We start from the raw sequence: 25,303 nt of genomic DNA, 5'->3' as shown, positions 1-25,303 counted from the left end.
TAGGGGCTACTCTTGCCGGGCCCCATCTCCACTTGGCTAATTCCCCCTGTGGCCCCTGTATTGAACTGTTGTGTTGTCCATTTCCCTGTGACAGGGCTCTGGTTACAGAGTTATTGATTGGTTTTCATGCAGACAGATGGGCCCTTCCCCAGCTTCCATCGAAATCCCTGCCTGTACAGGCTGATTGTTGCCTCTCAGAGTGTAGGATTGCACTGGAGACCACCCTCCGTGCAACCTCCACGGCCCAGGTTGTGGACGGTAATAAATGGAGGCAGCCCAAGCGATAATAAAAGCAATTGAGTGGGTTACCTGTGCAGACACAAGATTTATGCCTCTTCATTTTGATGTGATTGTTTTATTGCGTTCTCAGAATAGTTGGGGTGCCATTTATTTGTTTATTTATTTAGGGGTTTCTTTTTCTTTTCCACTTTGCTTCACCATCCAAAACCCACCTGGAGCATTCATGAGGGACAACCCTTCCTGTCTGCCTCTTCCCAAGAGTTGCCAGCTGAGGAAAGAACTCAGGGCACCCAGCCATCGCTCTCACCTAAAGGCCATTTTGTGGCCTGAACGCCCACTCGGAGCCAGTCAATAGAGAGACAGACCGATATGACTGCTGGCCAAGAAGTCTAAAATCACTAAGAGAACTAAAATGGTTTTTCTGGAGGACAATGCCAGCTCATGTGAAGGAATAAGAGGACCCACAGTCATGGCTGTTTCACATGTTACTCAGCAATAGGTGACCCTCTCTGGGGAGGGACAGGTGAGCAAGGCTTCTCAGACAGACACTGACAAGTGTGTTTGCTATCTATGACCCGCTCTGGTAGGCCACACAAGGCAAGTTCTCTGTCCCTACTTTTCTCATCCCCCTGTTGGGAGAACTCTTCTTCTTAGCCCATCAACTTGCCTTGGCTGTTTGCCATGAGGCCAATGGCCTTGACCACCAAACAGCTGCAGAGGTATGAAGATGTGGCAGAAAAAGCTGTGCTTTGAGTTCAGCTTCGTGCCAAGCCAAGAGTCAAACGTGCAATTCTCTAGAACCTGAGTTTCAGAGAGGGAGATAAAACTGTAGCCCTAAACATGTCCTCAACATTCCCTTGGCGAGGATGAGTGACTCCCAGCTTATATGGAAAGGTCTGTGAATGAACAGCTGGTAGACCCCATTCCCCCCACGGCCAGAGCTCTGATGAAGACCTGTGAATGGCACAGGATGGAATTCTTTAACAGCTTTGGGGCTATAGCCCTCTTGAAGGCAGTGTTGCCCCTGCTAAGAGAATGAATGTGCTTGCTTAGAGCCAAAGAGGGTGAGGAGAGTGTGGGCAGCAGGTGTTCAGTGAGAAATGGACCCTGGAAGAGTCCACACGGGAGATCTGGAGGCAGGGAGTACCCTGGTCCCAAACTGTGCAGGGCGGACTAAGAAGTCAGGAAAGTGAGGGCCTTCCGATCAGCTCATTCCCAGAGGTTGCCCTCAGGGGATCTTCAGTAACCCTAGACTCTCCTTGCAGTTTGTGCCTGTTCTTTCAAAAGAGCTGTATTATTTCTGCCCAGAGCAACGGCCAAACCAGGAGGCCTTGGCATATAATCAGGAAAATCCTTCCTACTTAGTCAATTCTGATGTAACTAGGTGACTTTTCCCCTTTCAGCAGCATGGATCTCCCTCCATCCTTTCCCCTCTCCAGGCCATTTCCCACACCGGGTTCCAATCTCAAGTCACCTGTTTGTAAGCACCCGCCCTCCCCAGCAGCAGTGTACAAGCTAAAGAACTGGCAACTCCATGCTCAGTGATCAGTCACCCAATATCGAGAATGACTCAGATACTAAACAATGATCCACATGCTAAGCGATCTGGTCAACTCTCTGGATTTTTGACAGTGGTCCCTGGGGGTGGGGCTGGGGCTGGGAGGCCTCCCCGACCTACTCCACTGGCTCAGAGAAGTATTTTTATGAAGAGTTGCTAGTGGAGAATGTGCGTTGGCTGTCTAAAGCTTTATCACGACAGGATCAGAGAAAGCCAAAACCATTTTGAAAGCATGAAAAGCAATTTAGTTTATAACCATAACAGCATATTTCAAGTGCAGCGACAGCATCTGTTTTGAGGAGAAGAATATGAAAAACCTGACGATTTGGCTCAGGTAGGGGAGCATGTGTGGACTGCCTTTCCTGCCAACCACCGGTACGTGCACACCTTTACTTATAATGGGTATAAAGCACCCAGTGCATGCGGGCACCCACCAACAGTAAATCTCTCAACGCAAGAACCGCCTGTTCCCCTAAGGCACCACACTTTCTGCCCAGGGGGAAATCTCCAGGCTCTTCCCGCAGAGAGTGAGAATTCACAAAGTTCCTGACATCACCAGCACCTGCAGACACACCTGCCTTTCTCCGGCTTTATGGTGAAACAACACATTTCAGGTAACTCTTCCCCCTTCAGAGCAAAGCACCAACAGGGCTGAATGAAGCTAAGGGTGTGGGACCCAGATGCATCCCTCCAGCCTCGACTCAGCAGCACACCGGGGAAGCCCCCAGAATTCTTTCCAAAATATTAACCACCACGGGATTTTGTCCCAAAGCGAAGTGGAGAGTACCCACTGCTCCTTGCTGACAAAGCAAGCCCGGGCATCTAGCTGCCAACCCAGGGCCGTCTGCCCAAGCTGCCAGTGGCTTCCCCGTTCCTCTCCTCCCACTCCCTCTTCATCTACAGCAACACCTGCCCACAGATGGTTATTTCTCCACACCCAAAGGAAGCCTCCATGCCCCTCAGGTGCTAGGGCTCCACACGGAGCAGATTCTGCAGCTGCCAAGCTGAGGCCATCCTTTCTTGCACTCTCCTATCAACCTAGACTCACTTCTCTACTTTTTCCCAACTCTGGTGGATGCACCCCAAGGCCCCTAGAACGTGGTCTTGGGGTCATCCTGTTCTCCATGGCTTTTCAGGATGAGAGCATCCCCAAACTTTTACCTAAGCCAGCTTCCTAAAACATCTCAGCCAGTGACATGGAGTATATTTTGGGGTGAGGGGAGCAGGGGGTGGGGCTAGAAAAGGTGCCAGACAAGGGGTGCCACTACCACACCTACCTTGATCGCTCCAATCCTCTACCCATTGAGAGAAGCAAACCGCCTTAACCGTACATGTCTTGGGTTCCTCCAAAGCAAATCCTATCGCTGACAGCAGCATGTCTCTCTAATACTCTCCGGAACGCCAGCACCACTGTCCCCAGGCAGCGCTTCCAGGACCTGGGTTTCAGCTCACACCAAGGACCAGCAGAGGCTACATCTCCAGATGGCTCAGAAAACAATGCTTTGTCCCCTTTCCTTCCCTTCCCTGGCTACCACTCCTGCCTCTGTCCCAAAGCATCCCCAGACTCCTCCTCTAGCTTTTAAATGCAAAAGACTCATTCCTCTCCCAAACCACCCAGCGTCTTTCTCCAGCTCCTTCAGAAGGTGTCTGAATGTCAGACTGCTATGCTTTTCAATACCTAGCTGAGCCAGGCCCAGGGAGCTGGAGGGTTTTCGGAGGGTGTGTAATTAGCTGATCAGTATTATGTTACCCTGTTCATAACTGAATAACCATTTTAATACAGATGGCACACACTGGGATAATTTCTGGGGTCGCCTTGCAGTACGTTACAGCACAAGTGTGGCAGAGGGAATCTTCTTTAGCCAAGGTACATTCTACCAGCTAATTCTACCTGCTGTTTTCAGGATGATTTGGGATAATTCCATATCATTTGCAAAATATTTCTTTAAAAAACCTTGACACGTGATGCCAGCTTCAGAAAAAGGGCACCATCTGAATTATTAGTTGTCCTGATAATGAGCCTATGAAGAGTGCAAAGAACAACAAGGGTATGAAACCCTTAACCCTCATCTCATTTGGGCATTTGCCTTAAAATAGGGGGCAGGGGCTGAAAGGCTGGCCAAGGTTATCTGGAACTTGTACAGGGTTTCTGTTAACATCAGGCTGTACAGTTCTGTGATGCTGAAGCCATCCTGGGTTGCTGCATCCTCCTGCTGCCTATGTGTGCTGTACCCACAACAGACAGACACACATTTGCACACTGGCTGGGTGTACATACATGGATGGAGTGTGCACATGTGTTCTTTCAGGGGACATACTAGAGTGGCTTGGGGATCGGGAGACTGACTATCGTCTGCTATTCTATGTCAAGCTGACTCTAGCCTGCATCATGCCCAGGTGCCTGAGCCTGTCAGCAGCAGACTCCTAGGCCTGGACACAGGCACTCCAGGTGGTTAGCGGCATTTCCTAAGGTTCAGCCGCAGAATCCTGAGTTCTCCCTCCCTGAGAGGCATCCCACTCCTTGTCCAGCTTCTCTAGACCCTGCCAATTGCTGGCTAGTGGTTGGCATTTGCTCCACAGGCCTGGATATTCCTGCTCGTAGGCCGGAAATTTGTGCGAAGCTGGCTAGCAAAGCCTGGGCTCCGGGGAGGCAAGCTTTGTGGGAGTTGGCAGGGAGGGCAGGGGAGCCAGGACAGGCTGCTGCCCCTGGGGAGGGGAGCATGCCTTTAGAAAGGGAAGTCTATTTGGAGGCGATGAATAGACACTGGTCATTTTAAAGGCTTCGGCTGTGGGCTGTGATTGTCTCTAGATACCGAGGCGCGTAATCTTGGAGTCTTAATTACCACAAACACTTGGATTCATTTCCAGGACGCCGGCGGGAGAAGCCTGGCAGGGAATACCCAGGCCTAAGCTGGAGACAGCCCTGTCTGTCTATAACTCTGCCTCCCAGGTCCCCTCTCCCTGCCCAAAAGACTTTGAGGCTGGGAGTGGGGAGGAAGGGCAGAGGCTGGAGAAAGAACCACGATCCCAAGATCATGTGCTAGGGTGCCCTGGTGGGCAGGAGCTGGGAGCTGGAGCCCTGCCCTGCAGCTCAGGGTAGCTTGCTCACCTGTTGATGGAAGAGACACTGGGCACTGTGTCATTGTCGCAGATGCCCTCCGCCAGGAGCCGGTCACGGATTTCCCAGGCGAACATGGTTGGGTTCTGTCGCTTGTATTCAGCAATCTTGTCCACCACTTTGGGTGTTGCCACTTTGGGCTTGGAGCCACCTATCACTCCGGGCTTGATGCTGCCAGTCTCGTAGTACCTGCGCCGGGAAGGCCGGCAGGATCAGCGAGAAGCAGCAGTGGCAGGGGCAGGGGTCGGGGTGGGGGCTGCAGGTTCCAGAGCCACTGAGCCACTCTTATGCCTGAGGCAGCCACGCAGAGGGAAAGGGCCCAGCTCGGCTAAGCCAGCTTCCAAAGGGAGCTTGGCTAGGGCGAGGAATGCAGAGGAGGACAAGGGAGAGCGAGAGGGGGGCACTCCCTCCAGGAGGCAGTCTTGCCAGGGGCTGGGTGAACACTAGCCTAAAGAGGAGCCCCTGGGAGCAAAAGCCTGACCTTTCCTCTGGGAAGAGCAGAAGGAACTGTGCTTCCAGGCCCCCAGGCGGACCAGGGCTGAGGCACCACCTCCAGCCCTTTCCCACCGGGTGCAGAGCTCCTGTGGGAATCCAGACCCTCCTTCCACTTCCTCAATGCTGATTTTTCTCCTCTTGGGTGCCTGTTGTAGCTCCTCTCCCTATTCCTCCAATGCTCCCCCCCATCTGTAAGACTCTGCTAAAAGAGCTGCCCACTCCTTTTCTGAAGACAGGAATCAGGTTGCCTCCCAGAGCTGGGCAGGTGCTGAACGGCCCTGCTCCAGCCTCGCTCCAAGGGCTGCAGCCATCACCTGAGTGCCCTCTCCGAAAGGAGCAGCTCTCCAAATACCCCAATCCGTCATTTCCCTCTCCCGCTGGTATCCCCAGCTTTTAGCCAGGTCCTCAGGCTGGAGACCCAGGGCCGGCAGGGAAAGGAGGCAGGGCATCCCCCTGGGGCAGCAGCTCCGAGGCCCTCACCTGCCCAGGATTTTGCTGACACAGCCGTGGCTGACCCGCAGCTGCCGGGATATGTCGCAGGGCCGCACACCCTGGTGGGCTAGCTCCACGATGCGCTGCCTCACCACGTCGGGCAGGGGTCGGCCGTTCACAAACACCCCCCCGAGCTGGTTCACACCCCCGTGCCCTGCTGGGGAGAGACAAGAAAAAAAAAAACACAACACCCCACACACAGCAGGGGCCAGCCATTAGTCAGGGTCCGCGGCCCAGGACGTGTGAAGGGAGCAGGCAGGGCGGAGGCATGTTCCCAGAGTCGCGGGAGAACGGTGGCCGGCAGACCACAGCGCGGAGGACCGGGGACTGGAGCCCTCGGGCCGGTGGAGGCGCGGAAGCGCAGACGCTCGGCAGAGGGCTGCGAAAGCGCTCGGCCCGGACCAGTGGGGCGCGAGGGAGAAACTGAAGGAAGGAATGGAGACGCAGGGCGAACGGAAAGAGGGGAGAAGGGGGGAAAACAGCAAAGGGGGAGTTGATGCCAGCAGGAGAGAATGTAAAAGAAAGGAGAGGCCGGGCGGAAGACGGGACCTGCGTGGAGCGGATCCCGCCTGAGCCGCAGGCAAGATGGAGTTGTCGCTGCGTGCGGGTGCTTTAAAGGGTCTGGGTCCGGGCGGCTACCTAAGGACTCCGAACACAGGGGGGGACATCACTGAGTCCCTGACATTCTCAGTCCCTGACACCCCGCTTCTGCTCTCCATCTTTTCCCTTGTATTTCTTTTTAATTGGATTGGGGTTTTCCTAGCTCTTTCTCTGTGTCTTTGATTTGTTCTGTTGTTTTTTTTTTTTTTTGGATGGAGAGTTTTTGTGTCCTTTATGTTTTCTATCTTCAGATATTTCGGGGATCCATTTTCCCCTCTCGTCTCCCTAGTGTCTAAAGTTCAAAGAAAGCCAGGTGCAGGGGGGAAGGCCGAAGAGGCAGGGGCCCGGAGCCGGCTGCGCCCAGAGACAGACAGGCAGCGGTGAGCGTCGCGGCGCCGCGCGGGTATCCGCTGGAGGACGCAGGCGGCTAGGGCTCTCCTGCCGCGCTGCGCCAGGCTCGGGGCCCACCGCTTTGCCCACGTTGCCTGTTACAGGTCGCCCTGGAGGGCTGAGGGCTCAAGGGGAACCCTGTGCCAGCCAGCCCCGGCCAGCTCGCGTCCTTCTGACCTCTCAGACCTTGGCAGTCGCCCGCAGCAGGGCGTTTGCTCGCTTGGCCAAGAGGAAGGCGCTGGGGCTCCAGCCGGACTCCGGACTCCAGCTCGGCCTTCCAGCCTCGGAGCCCAGGTGGTTCCAGGTGATTACTGGATGCCAGGCCTGGGGGCGCTTGCTGACTCCCCATTCTCCCTGGTCTAAAGCAGTCTAGAAATCCTGCACCCAGAGCCATCAACCCGCAGCCGCAGTTACCGATCAATCCAAGCACAGAGACTTCTAGCGGCAGAGTTGGGCCGGATCGGGCCATCAACCTGCAGCCCCTGCCCTACTAGCCTCAGGCGACTTTCGGCGAAAGCGGGGACACCTGCGTCCCGCTCAATTCTTTCCCTTCCCCTTCTGGGGGGACCCACAGCACAAGCGGGCAAAACCCCTGGGGAGAGGCCTCGGAATCCGGAGGCTGGGAAAGGCCGGAACCTCTGCTTTCACTCCCCATCTCCGCTGGACTCGCTACCTCTAGCCCCACTCTCACCCCTCCCCGCCCTCCAAACCCCGACCATCAATAATTTAGGCCCCGGGAGAACTCGCGTTACCGGTATGAAAAGGCGGCAGCTGCGGGCAGATTAAAGATGAATAATTCAGCCTCCCCGGGCTCTGGGCCCGGCCCCTCATTCCCAATCTAAGGGATGGGAATGGAAGCGGACACGGTGGGAGTCCGGGGCGGGGGCCGGAGCCAGCGCTGAGTCGGGCCTGGATGCGCCACTGCCGCCGGCGCCCACTCCGGCTGCGGAGGCTTGCGGGCCAGTCCGTCCGCCGCCCGCCGCCCGCCGCCCGCCGCCCGCGCCGCGGTCTCCCTTCCTCCGACCACCTTCAGCTCGTCTTGCTCCCCTTTAGGTTTTAAAGTGGCACCCAGTGGGCGGCCAGGATTCAGCGGGTCCCCCGCAGGATCAGCGGGAGAAGAGAGCCAGAGCAGAGGCAGCCGGCCGAGAGGCAGGCGGGCTGGGCGAAGGCGGCGAGGGAAGCTCGGACCAGGAGCCTGGATTTCTGGCTTGGCTCTCGGAGACTCGCGGCAGCCCGAGGCCCCCAGCTCGGGTCTCCTGTGCTTGGATGTTGTTTAGGAAAATATACTTTATCCCAGGGGCATCTTTTAAAGCTCCCCCTGTAACGCTATATATATGTTTAAGGAAAAAAACTCTGCTCTCCATTCTCGGCTCTCTTGTCCAAAGCACATATCCGAGCTAGTTCTAAAAAGTTTCCCTCTGAAAAGTTACAAATCATCCTTAATTATTAATCTACAAAGGAGGAGATGTTTTTATTTAGAACCTGTTTACCTTAAAAAAAAAAGCCCGACAAAAACCTCTGAATTGTTTTCCAAGTTAAAGACATATGACAAAAATTAAATTAGAATTTAATTAAAATAATTCCCTTTTCTTATTTTTTCATTCCTTTCCTCCCCATTCTTTTTTGGTCACATCCTTTCTGTTTTCTCTCTTTTATTTTCTCCCCCGTGTTTTCATTTCTCTTTCCTTTCTCCCCAGCTTCAGCGTTTGCCTTCCTTTTGTTCTTTCCCGGCTATTTTCTCCCTCTTTGCTCACCCCCTGGCCAGGTCACTGGCTACACTGTCCTCACCAGGGAGCGGGGGAGGTGGGCAAGAGGCCTCCAGGACTGGACGCAGAGCCTTGCTCTGCCCAGGTCCCTCCTGGAACACCCCTCCGCTCCATCTTTTTTGATTCCGATTTCTCCTTGGAACATCTCTTTGTTTTTAGAGCATCTCCCCGGGAGAGGTGGGAAAAGATGACCACCACATCCTGCCAATCTCCGACTCCCAACTCAAGGAGAGAAGAAGAAAGAGAGGGAAGGGAGGGTGGAAAGAAAAGAAGAGGAAAGAAGTGTTTCAAACCAGCCCACAAGCAGCCTTGGCTAGGCTGGCAGGGCACTGGAGATGCTGGGAGCCGAGGGTCAGAAGGGGGCACCCCACCCCCATACTCTTCTGCCTGGTGGGTCTGACACCGAGGCTGCGGCGCTCCCAGGCTCATCCTGGACAGCCACACTCTAAGTTGGAGGAAGGTGGAGAGGAGGGGAGGGCGGGGGAGGCACACAGAGCGAGGGAGGCAGAGGAGAAGACAGAGAAATCACAACACAACACAAACCCTGAAAACTGCCAGCCCGTCTGTCACCCAGCCCGGGGCAAGAGGGTGAGTAGGGAGTGGGGTTCCTGGAGGGGGCGGGGTGTGGACCCACAACTTAAGAAGAAGCAGGTGGAAGGAAGGCAGGTGATGGGCCGCAAGGGAAGGTAGGAAGGCAGGTAGAGGGAGCAGTACGGGAGACAGAAGGCGGAAGGAGGGGAACTGGAGGCTTCGGAAACACTGGGGGATGAGAGAGCAAGAACGAGAGGGGAGCCTGGGAGAAGCAGCCTGGCCTCCAAGATGGGACCGCAGAACCGGGGGTCAGGGCCGCGCCAGGAAGGACCCGGGTTGGGACGGGAGCCCCGAACGGGAGCAGAAGCCGGGCGCCGGTACTCACGGTGCATCGCGGAGAAGGGGTCTGCTTTGCAGTGCATATCCATGGGGAGGCGGAGGAGCGGGAGCAGCGCGGCCGCCGCCGCCGTGTCGCCTCGCAGACTCAACTTCAGGACTTGAGAAGAAAAGGGAGGGACGGTGGGGGTGGGGGTGAGCAGGCGCCCGGCTGCGGCAGGGCGCACCGGGGCGGGGGGCGCCGCACTGCTTTCCCGGCGGGGACTTGTCCCTGACCGGCCGGAACTGGCGACCGCAGCGCCCGCAACTTCCCGCCGTCGGGGCGCGGGGCTGGTTGGTCAGCAGGATGGCCCCGAGGCGGCGGGCCGGGCCGGGGGAATCTGGGGGCGCATGGCGCGCGCGGCCGCTGCGGCCCGGGCAGAAGCTGGGAGCGGGAGGCGGCTCGCTCAGCTCCCCTGGAACCTGGTCATCGAGAGGCGGCAGTCGGAGAGGGCGAGGAGCTGGGGCGGCCCGAGGGCGCCGTGCTGGAAGTTGGGCCGCTCCAAGTGCCGGTGAGTTGGCGAAGTTGACAGAGAAGTAGCAATCCTCGGGATGTCTGGGCGGGCGCCTTCGGGAGGGGAGAGTGCGAGCCGGGCCCCCACCCCTGGAAAAGGCAGGCGCACGCTGCTGCGGCCAAAGGGCCGGGAGGGAGGGAGGGAGCGAGCGGCGCCGGCAGCTCTGGGCTGGCCCCAGGTGGGTTGCGGCCGCGAGAAGACTCGGTCGGAGACTGGAGCCTCGGCTCCCGGTGTGTCTCTCTCTAAAAGCTGCAAAGTCCCCTCCAGACCCCCTCCCCCTCCCTGCGCTGGGAGATGGATGACTTGTCAGACAAAGGCAATAGATTCCACCACTCTGTGATTCGCCAGCGCCGGAGCCCCGAGCCTCGGCGAGGAGGGCCCCGCGCCTGTCACTCCGGTGCCGGCGAGGGGAGGAGAGGGGAGGGGGAAACGGGAGGGAGGAGGGAGCGGCGGGCGACGGAAGAGAGAGGGAGGGGAGTGGGCCAGGGGGAGGAGGAAGGGGAGCCGGGGATAAAACTACTCCGAGAAACGAAACTCGCCGATAAGATAAACGTTAGATAAGGATAAAGACCGGCCAGTCTAATGAATATTCAGGCATCCACAGAGGGCCGCGGAGCGCGCCGCGCCTGGAAGCCCGGCTGGAAGTCCCAACTCACCCAGCCCTGCCATCCACCGGCCGGTGCCCGCATGGGCCACGCCGCCCGGAGCTGGGTCCGCATCCCTAGGCTTAGCCCCCCATTCTCCGCTCTGAGTTCCCTTCCGTTCCTTCCTTGTTCTTCCTTCCTCTCTTTGGTCCTTCCCTTTCCCCTTTCCCTCCTGAGGTACCTCCCCACCCACGCACCCCCAATTCTCATTCCGGGGCAAAGTGCCTGGCAGTCAGTCCTCTCCCGTCCCACGCGCAGCTGCGCGTAGGGCTTCCCTCACCTCCCAGGCCATCGGGATCCGGGCATCCCAAAACATTCGGTTTAGAATCTAGGTGGAGACCTAAGGCGAGGACCTGTCTGCCTCCAGTGGAACCCAATGGACAGTGGGAGAGCCCGGACACTGGGCTCCTGGACTCTGGGATGGCCCGGGAGGAGGGCGTGTGGAGGGAGACAGTGAGGAGCGACTGGTCGCTGGCGGCAGAGAACGCGGCAGACCACGGCTGGCTCTCCCCGGCTGGGGAGAAGAGGCTGCGAGCGAGGCTGAGCGCCGCCCGCCGCTAGCTCCGCGGATCCGGAGTGAGCACAGGGGGCGCAGCACGCCTGGCGGGGCCCCGCTCCTACCCGCGCCGCGCGGGTCCAGCCTCCGCAGCTCTCGTCCGCACTAGCTCGCTCGCTCGCACGGGTCCGCTTGCACACACCAGGCAGGAGAAGCCCTTTGTCTCCTAACTGGTTAAGTACAGAATATCCAGGAGATCTTTATGAAATATTTTCCCTCGTCTCATAAATCATCTTGGCACTTCAGCTGATGTTTTAACTCTCTCTCCCTCCTTCACTCCCTCCCCCCGCTTCCCTGGGTCTGCGAAAGGGCAGTTCAGAGAAGCCCGCGCTGCGCTCTAGCCTCGCGGACTTCAGGCTCCTCTGGCCCGTGCCTGCAGACCCCTGGCTTTCGCCGGAGCGCCGCAGACCCACGCCACTGTCCGGCTGGCCGGAGCCTTGGCGGCAGCTAAGATGAAACTACACCCGCCGGACTCAGCCAGGAGACTCCCACTGGGCCTCTTGCACCCGGGTTTTGGGGATCCTTTCATCTTTTTGCGGGGCTAGGGCCAGGCTCAGCCGGACAGGGTTTTGAGCCTCCCATTCCTTAGGGGACCGGGCCTGCTGGGATCCTAGCATTGCCCTACTTGCTGGATCCTCCTGAGCCTGATCTGCTTAATCCACCTGCAGAGGAACTTTTTTTTTGGGGGGGGCACCTCCCTGCCTGCCTCCTCCGGCTGGGCCCCCAGCCCACTTCCCTTGGGTGGCCTAGCCGATTCCCTGAGGCGGGAGGTTGAAGGCGCAGGGTCCAGCCCGGAAGGTCAGTTTCTTCCTCTCGAGACCTGCAGATGGCGCTCCCGGGTTTGCTTTGGCCTCACAACCCCACGAACACGCAGTAACTTCATGTGTGGAGTGAAAAAGGAAAACAGAGTTCTCGCAGCCTAAAAGGGAAGGTTCTCACTCCCAGGGCTGGGAGTAAAACGCTCTCAGGTACAGCCTTGGGCTTTCTTCAGGGAGCTGATTAACCCAGAACTGCGGGGGTGGGAGTGGGTGGGTGGGGGGAAGCATCCAGGAGGGGTGATTACTGAAAGGAACTCAGAACTCAAGGAGCCCTTTGCCCCATGTCTTCCTATGGTGGTCCAGGAAGTTGTCTTGGGGAGGCTGAACTTTGGGGGAGCAAGACTGTGGGCAGAACCCCCTCCACACATAGACTCAGATTTTTCTATAACCAGCTGGACACACCCCTAGGTTACACATACGATAAACTGTGGGTGCAGACAACAGGCATTTGCAAGAGGCAGTGTCACCTTTTGTAAAGGAGACTTAATGCAAAACTGCTGGAAGTTGTGCTCACATGCCTACCCTTCACATGCACTCCCTGAAAAGTGAAGCCCTTTTCAGGACAGTCCAATTCACAGCTAGCTCCTGAGATTCCAGAACTCCACCCACCCACCAACTTCAGTCCCTCCTGGGACCCTTTCTCCACCCAGCACTAGCTGGACACTCACCCTCCCACCAGGCCAACCCCTGGCAGCTTCCTCCTTAGCTCCAGCTCATCCCGGGGTTTAGAAAGCCAAAGAGCCCCGCTTCTTAGTGATTTCAGCCAAGACTCTGCTTCCTCCTAAGGCTGCAGGCTGAAGGGCTGGCCTCTCCCTCTGATGCTCTCTTTTCTGTTCTTCCCTTTCTTCTTCTATAGAGCTTAGTAGAGAAGAAAAAAAGCAAGAAAGAAAAAAGGGGAAGAAGAGAGAAGAGGAAAGAGGAAAAGAAAGAGAAGGAAAGAAAACAACCCAACCCCAAACACAACCCGGGCTCCGACCTGTCAGGGTTGGTTGCTTTTCCCGTCTGCCTCTAAATGAACCTTTTCTCTCTGGTGTTTTCAAAGCGGCCCTTCCACCCCCCAACCTAGGGGCATTTACACTTCAAACAAGGCGCCCGCCTCCCTGCGGAAATTTAAAGGCAAATAAACTTTTGGGGAGTTGCTCTGATACCCATCTCGGGATTTGCTTCATTAGCCGCCTCTGTGCATCTGATCTGCCCAATAAATCTTCCTTGTGGATCTCTGTTCCTTTACCTTCTCCACTCCCTTCTCTGCCAGGCTTGCCTGGCGCCCAGTGCCCCGCCCTTGCCTCCTTCCTCCGGTGACGATGCGGCCGCCTCAGTCACTGGTTGTCTGGAGCCTGCTGGTCCAGGGTGTACGTGCGCAGGAGGTGGCAGTCTCCCTTAAGCCCCTCTCTCTCCACCTCCATCAGGGTACGCATGCACAGGCCCCCAAGCCAAACCAAGCACAACTAGCACCCCAAACTCCCAAATGGGTTTCTGGGCAGATTGTGCATGAAGCAAAGGGCTCCTGGAAATCCTGCCCGTTGCCCCAATTGCACCCGTTCCTGTTGCAGTCCTGCTCATTTTCCAGGTTCCCCATCCTGGCCCAGGGCTTTTCTCCCCAGTGAGAAAAAGCAGGGGTGTCTCTGCCTCCCTCCCCGACCAGGGCCCTGACCTGGGTCCCAGGCACCTGACCTGGAGTAGTTCGGGAAGGCGGCTGGGTCTGGGGAGAGGGGCTGAGGGGATGAGAAAGCCCCCCAGCTGAGCTTTGTTGGCCTGGGTCTAACTCCCTCCTTCCACTCCTGACACCTCCCAGGGAGCGGCAAAGGGAGCCAGGGCCGAGGTTCTCAGGGAGGGGATTAGAAATTCCGAAATTAAATGCATCTCCCTAGGAGATGCTTCCCACAGCGCGGACCAAATTAAACGCATTACAGTTCAGGGGGGAAAGAAGCTGTTTAGAACCAAGGGGGAAAAACTAGTCCGAAGGGAAGAGAAGCAGAAATGGAGGAGGGAAGAGAAAAGGGTAGTGCAGAACAGCAGCTCCGCAGCTGGGCTCCTTTTCCGAATTATTCCCAGTTTTGGAAGTCATCAGCACCACAAAAAAGAAAAAAGAAAAGGAGAAAAAGTTCATCTGACGATCCAAGCTGGGGACTGCCAGCGGCCCCCTCTCCCTAAGGGTCCCCGCCCATCCTGGGGCGCACACTCCGAGACCAGATTCGAGGCAGTGGGTGCATGCATCCGGCCCCCTCTCCTGCTCGGCCAGACCAGCTCCCGCCCGGCCCTTTCCCCTCCTCCTCCCCATACTCTCCCGTCCCTCCCCCTTCCTAGCCCTCTGGTCACGTTGGAGGATGGTTTTTTGGAAGAGCTTCTGGTACAATATGGAGCACCATGGGCTGCAATTTCACACTCCACGGCACATTCCCCCTAAAGCTACTTTTTTCTTTTTTTTCCATCTAAGACCCCCTAATTTCTGCTTCCTCTCTCCCTCCTTTGCTCCCTGTCTCCCTCCTGCTCTCACTTTTCTTTTCCCGCTTTTGTTCCCAATATTTGGGCTCCCTGCTTGAAGCCCCGGGGGGCCAGACTCTCGGCCTGCTCTGCCCACTTGGTCCATCGGTCCTGTGGCCGCCGGGTGCTCGCTCGTGCTGCGCCTTTATGCTCCCCAGCCCCTCCCCCCTTTAACCCGGCTTCTCCTCACCAGAGGTCCTAGTGACCTGCCCGGCCCTTCGCAGTCCCTTTGAAGGGAAACGACAATGCAACCCACTTGGCCACCAAAGCTGCCTCTTAGCGTCCGGGCATGCCAGGTGGCTGCCGGCCGGTGGGCCACCCGACTGTGGAGCAGAAAAAATGGTCAAGCAAGGAGAAACTGGGCCAGCAGGGCTATAGGGTAGGAGTGGAGGGCTCTGTCCAACAGAAAACAAGCTACTGGGATTGTGGGGGTGGGGGGGCAAGAGGACCAGTGAGGCCCTGGTCAAACCTGGACACAGCTAGACCCTTCGCCTCTTCCTCTCCCCAGACACTCATGGACCTCTGCACATCCAAAAGGACCACTCACTCCATGGGAAGGAGCAGCAGCCATCACCTGCACAGTTCCTTTGCCTCTTTGAGCCTCAGTTTTTTCACCTGTAAAATAGGGATAATTACACCTGTCTAGCCCACTCTGTGTGGCTAGCCAATAAGAAAGCATTTTGAAAACCAAACATTTCCACAGTAGTTGAAGGAAGAAGTGCCTAGCTTTCTGAACCCTTGACCTTGCACAAAGAGGGAAGGAAGGGATCCGAGCATTTAGGCAAGGCAGGGGGGTAGTATTTCCCATCCACCTTCTATCCCATAAAGGTAATTAGAGGGTCCGGCACTGTCGCCCTTCCTGTGTTCTCCCTTTCAGGATTTTTTCTCGTTTTCATTGACTATACCACACTCGGTCCAAGTTTACACCCACCCCTCCTCCCTCTCTCTCTCTCCCTCTCTCTCTCTCTCTCTCTCTCTCTCTCTCTCTCTCCCTCTGTCCTGCCACTCCTCCATGACCACTTCTCTCTGCAGCCTGCCCCACTGCACCAGCGCAGCTGCCAGAGGATCAGTTAAACTCCCCCACCCCCACCCTAACAGCGGGGTTAATTGTGGCCTCCGGCGCAGTCCCCTTTGGGCGAGTCTGCCAAAACCGTCGGGAGGAGGTGGCCCGTTGGCAGAGACTTGGGGAAGAAAATCCCGTCCAGTCCGGTTCCAAACAAAGAAAGTTGGTCCTCCCAGGACCTGCAGTCAACCTGCCAAAGCGGAGATGAGCCGGTGCGGGGAGGCCTGACCAACGAACGGGAGGCTGGAGGGGGAGAGGGGCTGGGAAGAAAAGGACGGAAAGGAGTGCTGAGGAAACGGAGAAGATGCCTGTTTCTGGAAGGCCTGCAGAGGCGGGTCTGGAAGAAGCCCAGGTTACTACCTGGCCAAGTACCCCTTCCCAGGTTCCTCCCCAAGCCAGGGTTGAGAAAGTCCCAGTGAGGCTGAGTGGCGGTGGCAAAGTAATGATTAACCCTTTTCTCAGCCAGGCCTCGAGCCCGCAGCCTGATGTGGCTCTGGTGGAGGGAGACAGTGCCAGTGGGCCCTGGGCGTCCAGGGGCTATCTGTCACGGCCACCGCGACAACGGGGGCTGCGGAGTAAGGGGACAGGCGGTAGCAAAGGGCAGCCGAAAGGGAACGGGGTGCTGGGCACGGGGAGCGCAACTCCAGAGGCCGGGCAGACCTAGGAGAGGGAAATAGCTACAGCCAGTGCACAAGGAAAGGAAGGGGCCAGAAGCGGGCCGGGGCACTGGGCTCTGCAGCGCCGAGGAACAGTTGGAGAGGGGCGGGAGAAGCCCGGCGGGCTGAGTTGTCCCACAGTTACCAGCAAGCACCAAATCTACTCCCGGATCCATCCGCGGCGCCCGCCCTCCCTTTCTCCTCTGCCAGCAGCTGTGCGGGTGTGAGGAGCAGGCGGAGAACGCGCCAGAGCCGGGAGCGGGTAAGGAAGGGGAGACCCGCCAACGACCCGGGGAGGCGAAGGGCAGGGCCGCCCGGGCGGGGACGGGCTGCTGGGCGCCGCGAAGTGGCTGCAGACAAAGGACCGGAGCGGAGGGGAGTGGGGAAAGCGGGGGAGAGAGGGGCTGGTGAGACAGGGAAAGAACCGAGGAGAGGGGGCTCTCGGGGGACCGGCCGGGGTCGGTCTACTCCTGCCGCCTCCGCCCACTCGCGCCTTGAGTCGGGCGTCCCGGGGGCTCACTCCCGCTTGGGTTCCTGCCGGTGGGCCTGGGGTCGGGGCACGGGGTGTTGCTGTGGCTGGGGGCGGGGGGTGCCGTAAGTGTGTGGGTGCGTATGCGCGCGCTCGCGGGGTAGGCAGGCGGGGGAGGGCTGGGGAAGGGCCTTCGCTGTTAGACGAGACCCCTGGCCCGGCGGCTGCAAGCCCCTGCCCTCCGCTCTCCGCGGTCCAGAGCCGTCCGTCCCCGAACTTGAAACAAAAGGGCTGAACAAAATCCCTCAGGAGTCGGGGCACAGGCTCTTTCTGGGAAAAGTGCTTTGGTTTGAGACTTTAACGGTCGCATCCAGGAATATTGCTTAACTTTCGGTAACTGTTCCTGGGGTGGGGGTGGGGGTGGGGGGCAGATGCAAAGTAAATCTCGGACAGAAAAGCCCAAGTCCCAGTAATTCCACCCGCCACGCCTGGACCAGCGGTGAGGTCTAGACCCGCGGCTAACGAATGTATTGAAGAAACCGACTAATGTATGGAGGAAGCCTCTTTCAATTTCTAAATCAATTAAGGAGAATTTCTTATGTGTCTCCCTGGGGGCTGAACGTCTCCTGGTGAGGGGGTTGTGAGAGCGTGTGCTCGGGCGTTGCGAGGGTGTGTCGGGGGTGTTCTGTGTCGGGGGGATGGAGAGGCGCGTCCAGCCAGACAGCTGTGTCCCAGGCGGGGCTGCGTGCGGAGCTCGGGACCCCTATCCAGCACCTCCGCCTCCTCCCTCTGCCTTCAGCTGAGGCTGCTCCCAGGCCAAGGCCTCCGCAGCCTCTTCCAGAGGGGCCGCCAATCAATCCTGCAGGTCAACACAGCAATTAATAACAGGGTGAGGAGGCCTGGCAGAAGAGGGAGGTGCGGCGTCAGGCTGTGTCTCCCCCAGGCTCTGAGGGCTCCGTGGCGGGGCCAAGGAGGGAAAGGGGTCTCAGAGGGCAGACAGAACCATGGGAGCTCAGTGCGGGCCAGGGAGTGGGCCCAAAGCCCCAGGAGGGAGAGGCAAGGGACCCGCTGGGACAGGCCAGAAGAATAAAAGGGAGGCCATCAAATAAAGATCTTGTTTTTATGGTTCTGGGGCTAGAGGTAGTGATGGCCACAGACCACAACTGACCTAGTTACTGGTTCTCTCCCCCTCTCCCTCCCCTCCCCCCTTTCCTTTTGGTTTTCGCTACCCTGGAAGCGGCTCAGCGACACTAAATAAAACCCGCATCCTTCGCAAACCCGGCTGAGGCGGTTGCGCCAGGGCATCTGCCAGGCACGCTCGCTCGCTCGCGTGTGTCATTGTCATTTTGAACGAGCCGGACGGGGCCGAAAGGGGCGTGGGGCCCCGCCTGGGGGACACGGCTCCCCCCCCGCCCCGCGCCTGCAGAGCTGCGCCCAGCCAGCTGTGTGTGAGAGAGAGGTGAGGGGCAGAGGAGCGGGAGGGGGCGGTGAAAAGAGACAGAGAGAAGGCGGCTCTGAGGGCGGAAGACTCCGGAGCTCGGTGGGGCAGTCTCGAAGGGAACAGCGGCTTTCTTCCCGCAGAAATAGTCTCTCCTCCGGCCCAGTTCCGCAGGTCCCCCCCACCCTTCCCCAAACCGCAACTGGCGGGGGTGCGATAAAAACGTGGGGGGTTGGGGGGAAGGGAAGGGAAAGGGAATGCAGTGCGCAGCCAGTCGCCCTGGCCACTCTGCCACGCACGCCCGAGAGAGCTGCTACTGGGTAAGCGCCCCGTCCCTTCTGCAGAGTCCCGAGCGCCAGGGAACTGGGGACGAGGACCCTGACAGGCGGTCAGGGATGCCCTCACCGCTCTGCCTTCTCCTTCCCGAGGCGCTGTGGAGGGGGCCAGGCTTCCTCTTCTGGGAGACTAGCCGGGACTGGGAACCAGGTCCACGCACCTCAGGCCTGCGAAGCAGGGAGAGCCGCCTTGCAAGAGGGAAAATGGAAAAGTGGGAGTGTCGGGAGCCTGAGCAGATGGGTCAAGGAAGTAAGGAGCAATGGGGGCAGGAGGCAAAATAGACCCAGAGTGAGGGAGAGAGAAACCCGTTCGGGAGATGAAGAGAGGGGGAGACAGGTTCCCAGGAAGGCCCAGCCATTAGGTCTGTCCTTGGGCTGCATATTTATACGGTCGAGGGGGTGCACAGATGGGCTCTCAATTGAATTCCATCTTCAACACCATCAGAGATTGATTTTGTACTCGCTTTTAATTTTGCCATAATTAATTAGATCATTACAACTGTTTGCTATTGATCTCCCTACTTAAACCTCTGGTGCGGAGGGGTGGCCCAGAGCCCTAAAAGCCCAGGAGGCCACAGTTGACAGTCCTGGGGGCCCAGAATCCCCAGTGGGGACAAGGCCCCCAAGGGGAAATGGAGGGAGGTAGCCCAAGGACTGGGCCACGACCCTAGAGGGAGGGCAGTGCTGAGGGGGCAAACGGCATTGTCAGCTGAAAGAACTAGAACCTGAGTTGGGGGGGGGAGGAAGGAGATTTGAGGAAAGGGAGGAGTGAGGCAAAAGGGGGGGCACATGGAGTTAGCCCTTGACCTCTGTGGGATTATTTGGAAAATTCTTGGAAATCTGATCCAAACTCCTCCCTCCCCACTAATCCAAAACTACACTCGGGCCCCTAGTTGCCCTGTGCTGCACCAGGGCACCAAGTGGGGGGACAGAGCTGAGTCGGCAGGCTCCAAGGAGAGGGAGGGGAAAGGAAAGAGAGAGAAGCCCTCCATAACCTTAGCTTTTTGGGTAAACAGTCCTACATTCTCAGCCCCTGGGTCCCCTGGGGCCTGCCGCCTTCCCCCTTATCCCAGGCCTCCCTGGAATTGTTTATTTGGGGGAGGGGCAGAACCCTCTCTCCACACGTGTTGGGCACCTACAACAGCGCTTACACTTTGGCTCCTACTCAAATACACAAGACACCTCACATACGGGCACACATCACATCCCCACCCACTGGCACACATGCACCCACCCCCACGCACAATTTCCACTAGACACTAAGACCTTCCCAGTGCTCTCAACTTAGAGAAAGTTATGCAAAATATTTATAAACTGAGGGACAGTGGAAAGATAAGAGTCCTAAATGCGTAACAGAAAGGGAATGCCAGGTTCCGTAAAGAGACCAAGAGAAGTTGTAACTCGTGTTTCTGGGTGGAAAGTTTTAAGTAGATTTAGAGGACACTGGGAGGGAAGGCCCAGGAGGCCCCAGGAGTGGGAAGGGGCCACAGAACCGCGTCCTCCGCGGTCACAGCGGCTCCCCCAGGCAAGCACAGAGAGAAAGGGAAGTGAAGTCCGCCCTTGGCTTGGCCGCCCCCATCCCTCTCAGCCACCCGCTTGCCTGTGGCGCTGACAGGTCCTTCTGGCTCTCACCTGCCGGACCTGCGTGCTGTTCCATGCTCTGCTCCCCGCCGCCGCTGCTGCCTGGGACTGGGTCTCCCTTCTCCAGTCCTCCGCGGCCCGACAGCGCGTCTAGCCTTTGCCGCCGCCGTCCCGAGATCTGGGCGCAGCCACCCGAGACCGAGCGGCTCAGATAACCCAGGCTGCCCGCCGCCTCGGCTGTGCGCTCCGCTCGCGCCCGCGCTCACACACCCGGCCGCGCTGAGGCACAGCCACCCGCGGGGGAGCCCCCAGCTCTCGGCCAGCGCACAGGCGCACACACGCCCCCAGGCCCGGAGCCAGCCTCAGGCAAGCAGCTCCTGCGCTGCAAGAGGCACCCAAAGACCGTATCCCCAGCCCAGACGCCGCACTCTCTCACCCACCCCCTCTTCACTGTGATAAGCGCTCCCCTACGGTCAACAGCCTGGAACGCAGGGGCGTCTTCACTCTTATGCACTCCCCAATTTTGTGAGGTTCTCCTCTCCGGTGGCTCACAGCACTATCCTCATCCTATTTCCTCCATCATCAGTCTCCGCACCCGCCGCACAATCCCGGGTCTTAGCCTCAGTTTCCAAGGTCCCTCTCCACACCCTCTAACTTTGTGCTTCCACACAGTTGCTCCCTGGAGGTCCTTGTCACCAGTGCATTGTGGATCTGCTTACTAAGTCCCTCAGAAGCTCTTCTGCACCAGATTAAAACACATACGCACAAAACAACCACTCCTAATAAAAGGGAAAGTCCTGGTTTCCTTGTCTTAAGGAGGTGATAAGAGCCCCAGGGAAAAGAAGAAAAGACCAGAACCTCCCAAAGTCCTGCCACACTCACATGACCTCTCCCTCCAGCCACTCCATTCCCCGGCAATCTGGTCCTCTCACCATCTCTTGGGTCCTCAGGTGCACACCTTGTCCAAACTTCTCTTATCAAAGGTTCACTTTAGCTGAGGTTAACTTTAGCTTTTTCCCACGTTGTGCCTTTTCAATCTGGAATTTACACTTCTCACACCTTTGTCACAAATTCTCCTTCAGACCTCCTATCCACCACTGTCTCATATGCACACTCTTGTACTCCTACCTCTCACACATTCAGATACCTCTCAGGTACCATAGCTCCCACCCCTCCCCTCCAGGTACCTAGCCCTTTCTCATTTGCCCCACTTCATACCCTTTCCCACTTTTTCTGGGCCTCCCACTCTCGCACAGCCTTGCTCACAGGTGCTGAGTACCACCGAGAGGCTGCCAGGAAAAGTGCTGGGTAAGCCCCAACTTAGGTTAGTACCTGGAAGTTCTTCACTGTGAGTCCCATCCACTTCAGCTGAAGTTCTCCTAGAAAAATTGTGCAACTGGGGGCAGGAAGCTGGAGGGGCACAGGAGCCCAGAGGCAAAACCTGTGTCATTGTTTCCCAACTTAAAATTTTTAAATCTTCCTACAAGAACATGAATTTCTAATCTTTCTGGCAAATCAGGGCCAAGTTACCACCTTACCGTTACTTGTGAGTTAAAACATCAGACTTTTCCAGTGTTTTTTCTTTTTTCCCCTTTTAAAATTCAAACAGTGATTTTCCAATCTAAGAGCACAAAAACTTAGAAGCAAACAAAATTTTTTTTCTTTTAGTTATACACAGAGCAACACCCCCAAGGACAAGAAGGGAGAGCACATACAAAATCACACCCTCGCGTGGTCATTTCATTACACACAGGTGAGATGTTCACACACATAGTTAGCCTCTGTGTCACCAACTCAGAACCCCGCCCAGCCACACCCAAGGGCCATGACCTGCTGAGTCACACCTTCACGATTCAGCTTTTGCGCCTTTGTTAACCTCTTCTCTAAAACAGTGGTAATAATCCTTGTCCTTCTGGCAGGCTTCTCACAAGATAACTTGAGTGCAAGTGATTTATAAAATGTAAAGTGTGACCACAGACACATTCATTGCCCTTGCTCCTATATTATCGGAGACAAGAACTGAGACCCAAAGTTACACACACACACACACACACACACACACACACAGCAGAGAGGCACCCACAGGGGAACCAGGTGTTTTGAACTGCAGACACACACACACACACTCAACTCAGTGTCCCTGCCTGCTCCTGAGCCAGCTCGTCACAGTTACCTGAACACAGGGCCCAGGGTTGGGGCAGTGCCAGGGCTGGGGCCTAGGCCCAGGGGAAAGCAGCTGAGGCCATTGTGCTAAGCAGCCTGTCGCATACCAGAGGGACCAAGAGGAGGAAGGAGCTTTTTCAGCTCTTGGCTCTGATATACTTGGAGCCTTGGGGACTCTGGAAGCCTGCAAAGTGATGCCAGTCAGAGGGCTCAGCTCCATACCTCAGCCTCCCTCCGACCTCCTCCCTCAGGCCCCGCTTCTCTTTGTCCTCTGCCCTCGCCCCTGTCCCACACTGTCTCAGGCCCTTGCGCTCACTGCCTGCCCCATTGATTGAGAGTCTCTCTCGGGTTCTCCAAGGAGTCCCAGGAAAAATGATCCACCAGCCTATTGATTCTTCATTAGAATTACATTTTCACACGTGCTAAATTGGTTTTAAAAGCTTTTTCTGTTGTTATTGTCTTGTCAGACCTTGTGGTCCAGGGCAAACCAAGTTTAAATGTTGTGGCTTCTTAGGGAAAAAAAAAATCACCAAGGCCAGGTCTGTAATTACTCGCTTTCCTGCCTTATCCTTGTCATGATGACAATCGCGATTTGGTTTAAGTATCTTTAGGGAAAGGGCCCTGCAGGGGGCTGGCTGCTCAGGTCGGGCTGGGACTGGCTGGTGAGCTGGCTGGTGTGGAGAGCGCTCTGAAGCCCCTGGAGGAAGGACACCAGAGCAGTTTCCCTTTCCTCAAAAATTAAATGTAACGCTTGAACTTGTGTTAATTGCTTCTGGGACAAGAGAAAAGGTAAAAGTTTTTAAAATCACTTCCCCCCCTCTGTGTTTTCCAGATTGAATAGATGAGAAATACAAAACACAACCCCACTTATTCCAGATCTGTCCCTTCTCCGAAACAGCTGGGGAGGAGACACCAGCCTTCCACAAGGTGCTGAGGGAGACGCAGCCCCCTGCCGTACAGCAGGGCGGGCGCCCAGTCACACAGACAATGTTAACCATGGCACCCTGTACTGGGGCGGGAATGAGCCCAAATGAGGGTGAAGAAGTGGGGGACAGAGAGGTAGAGACCCACGTGGGGATGGATAGGGAGGGAGGGAGAAAAGGAGAGAGAGAAAAACACCAGAGACAGTGTGAGAAGCCCAGGACAGAAGAGAATGAGAAGCATGAACAGAAAGAACTAATGAAGACGGAAGAAAGGAGGAGAGAAGGGAAAAGGAAGTGTACAGAAGGAGGGGAAAGGGAAAGAGAGGAGGGGAGGGAGAGAGTCGGAGGCGGGCAGCGGAGCCAGCCCCGGGGAGGCGGCAGCCTCCTGCCCCATCCCCCTGGCCTGGCAGCCAGCAGGCCGTGCTGGGGAGTGGGCACTGGGCGGCGGCGGAGCCCAGGCAAGGGAGCCGAATGTCTCCGTGATGTGTTTATCCCCTAATCAGTTCATTAGTTATAAACAACATGACATTAGAAGTTAGGAGGCAGTTGATATTAATTTTTATTTAACTAGTTGATGTTTAATCCGTCACGCCAGGCTGGGTAGCAGCGAGAAAGATCTTCCTGACACAAAACCAGTTAGAACTTCATAAGGCGCAATCAGTGTCCGCGCGCCGAAACAAACAAGAGAGACAGAGACAGAGACACAGGGAGAGACAGAGAGACAGAGGCAGCCCCGCCAGAGACGGAGCCGGCGAGGAGGACGGAGAGATAGCTGACTCGGGTGAGGGCGGGGCGGGGGGGGGGTGGCAGAATAAACCAGAAAGACAGAATGCAGAGAGGGCGGCTCGTTGGGGGGCTGGCAGCCCTGAATTGGCCACACGATAGTGAGGGGCCCGGCCGGGCGCCCTGGGAATGCCCAGCCGTGGAGGCCGTGGAGGCCGTGGAAGCCGTGGAGCGGCTGGCCGGGGCCTTGCCAAGCCTCGCCGCTGCAACCTGCAACCGTTAGCGCCTTCCGCCGTGGAGCTCCTTGGGTGACCCGCAGCAGGTCGGACCGCCAGGAGCTAATGTCCCAGCTTTCGGAAATTGTCCTTTCCCAGGTCCGGAGGCTGAGAAACCCTTCCCGTCCGGCTCTAGAAAGAGCCGGCCGGGCAAGAGAGGGAAGGAGAAAAAGGCAAGGAGTTTGTGACCAGCGGCTCAAGTTTGACAAAGTTTGCAGCGCTCACAAGTCACAGCGGGGCGCGGGTGCCTGCGTGTCGGGTGTGCTCGGCAGTGCGAAGAGGGAGGAAGTAGGGACAGTCTGGGGGTTCTGCAGGCGGGAAAGACTTCCCCCCGAGTTTGCCAGTGCCTCCACGAGCGTCCCCGTGGGCAGGTCTCCGAGTGGGGGCCGGGCTCTGTTGGTCGCGGGCTCCTTGGTTGTCGCGCCCCCGCCGGTCCCCTGGGCTTGCCCTGGTTAGCCTCTCTCCCTCAACCCCGCCCCCAAGCACGAGCGCTCGGCTTTTTCCACCTTCGCTCGGGGCACCCGCCCGACACTGGCTTGGTCACGGCTCTCTGCGCCGGCAAGGGGGGGTGGCCGGGGCTGTAGTTTTCCGCCGTTGCGAAGGACACTGTTTGGAGGGGCAGAGGCATCCTCGCCGGCGCGCAGACTCAAGCCGAGCATCTCACCATTTGCATGTTAATCTGCCTCCACCGCAAAAAGGAAATCGCTGAAATTCCGAAGAAAATTGCCTCTCGCCAGCAGTTAATAGTTAACTCAGACAGGAAAAGTTCCCAGGGAAAGGCGACAGCCAGGGCGAGAGGCTCGGGGAGAAGGCCTGGGAGGACCGTGGCCCGGCCCCGGCCTCTCCCCTCGCCCGGCGCGCTCGGCCCGCCCGGCGCGCCTCCCCTCCACCAGCGGCGCGTCTCCCCACCCTGGAATTAGTATCGTTTAGTTCACAAAACCCTTCCTGGGAGAAATCTGTTCCCTCGTTCTGGGGCTCGGTTCAGCACCTGATTCCGCCCGGTGAGGTGAATAAATCACGGCGGCGGCGGCGGCGGGGGAGCCGGACCGAGCCCGCCAGACAGGGGCCTCTCGAACGAAAAAGCGAGAAGGAGGC

At 57.4% G+C, this 25,303-nt stretch overlaps 1 protein-coding gene across 4 annotated transcripts in view; it reads right to left on the bottom strand.

Annotated features, from left to right (window-relative positions):
- The window catches only part of PAX2 (paired box 2), an 87,310-nt gene extending 66,908 nt beyond the window's left edge, over positions 1-20,402 (bottom strand). For 3 of the 4 annotated variants that reach the window (XM_045854537.1, XM_045854536.1, XM_045854539.1), the window contains exons 1-4: positions 20,176-20,402; positions 9,576-9,686; positions 5,892-6,060; positions 4,908-5,105 (exon numbers count right to left, since the gene is read on the bottom strand). In XM_045854537.1, the coding sequence (XP_045710493.1) occupies positions 4,908-5,105; positions 5,892-6,060; positions 9,576-9,686; positions 20,176-20,200 (503 nt within the window). In that variant the 5' untranslated portion in view covers positions 20,201-20,402. The remainder of the gene's footprint in view (positions 1-4,907; positions 5,106-5,891; positions 6,061-9,575; positions 9,687-20,175) is intronic. The other variant, XM_045854540.1, reaches the window with a different exon arrangement.
- Between the last annotated feature and the right edge of the window lie 4,901 nt (positions 20,403-25,303).

Source organism: Phyllostomus hastatus, unplaced genomic scaffold, assembly GCF_019186645.2.
Source record: "Phyllostomus hastatus isolate PE091 unplaced genomic scaffold, TTU_PhHast_1.1 phas_scaffold_1066, whole genome shotgun sequence".
Lineage (NCBI taxonomy): Eukaryota > Metazoa > Chordata > Mammalia > Chiroptera > Phyllostomidae > Phyllostomus > Phyllostomus hastatus.
Note: the sequence above shows the minus strand (reverse complement) of the source record. Positions and strands in the feature narration are given on the sequence as shown.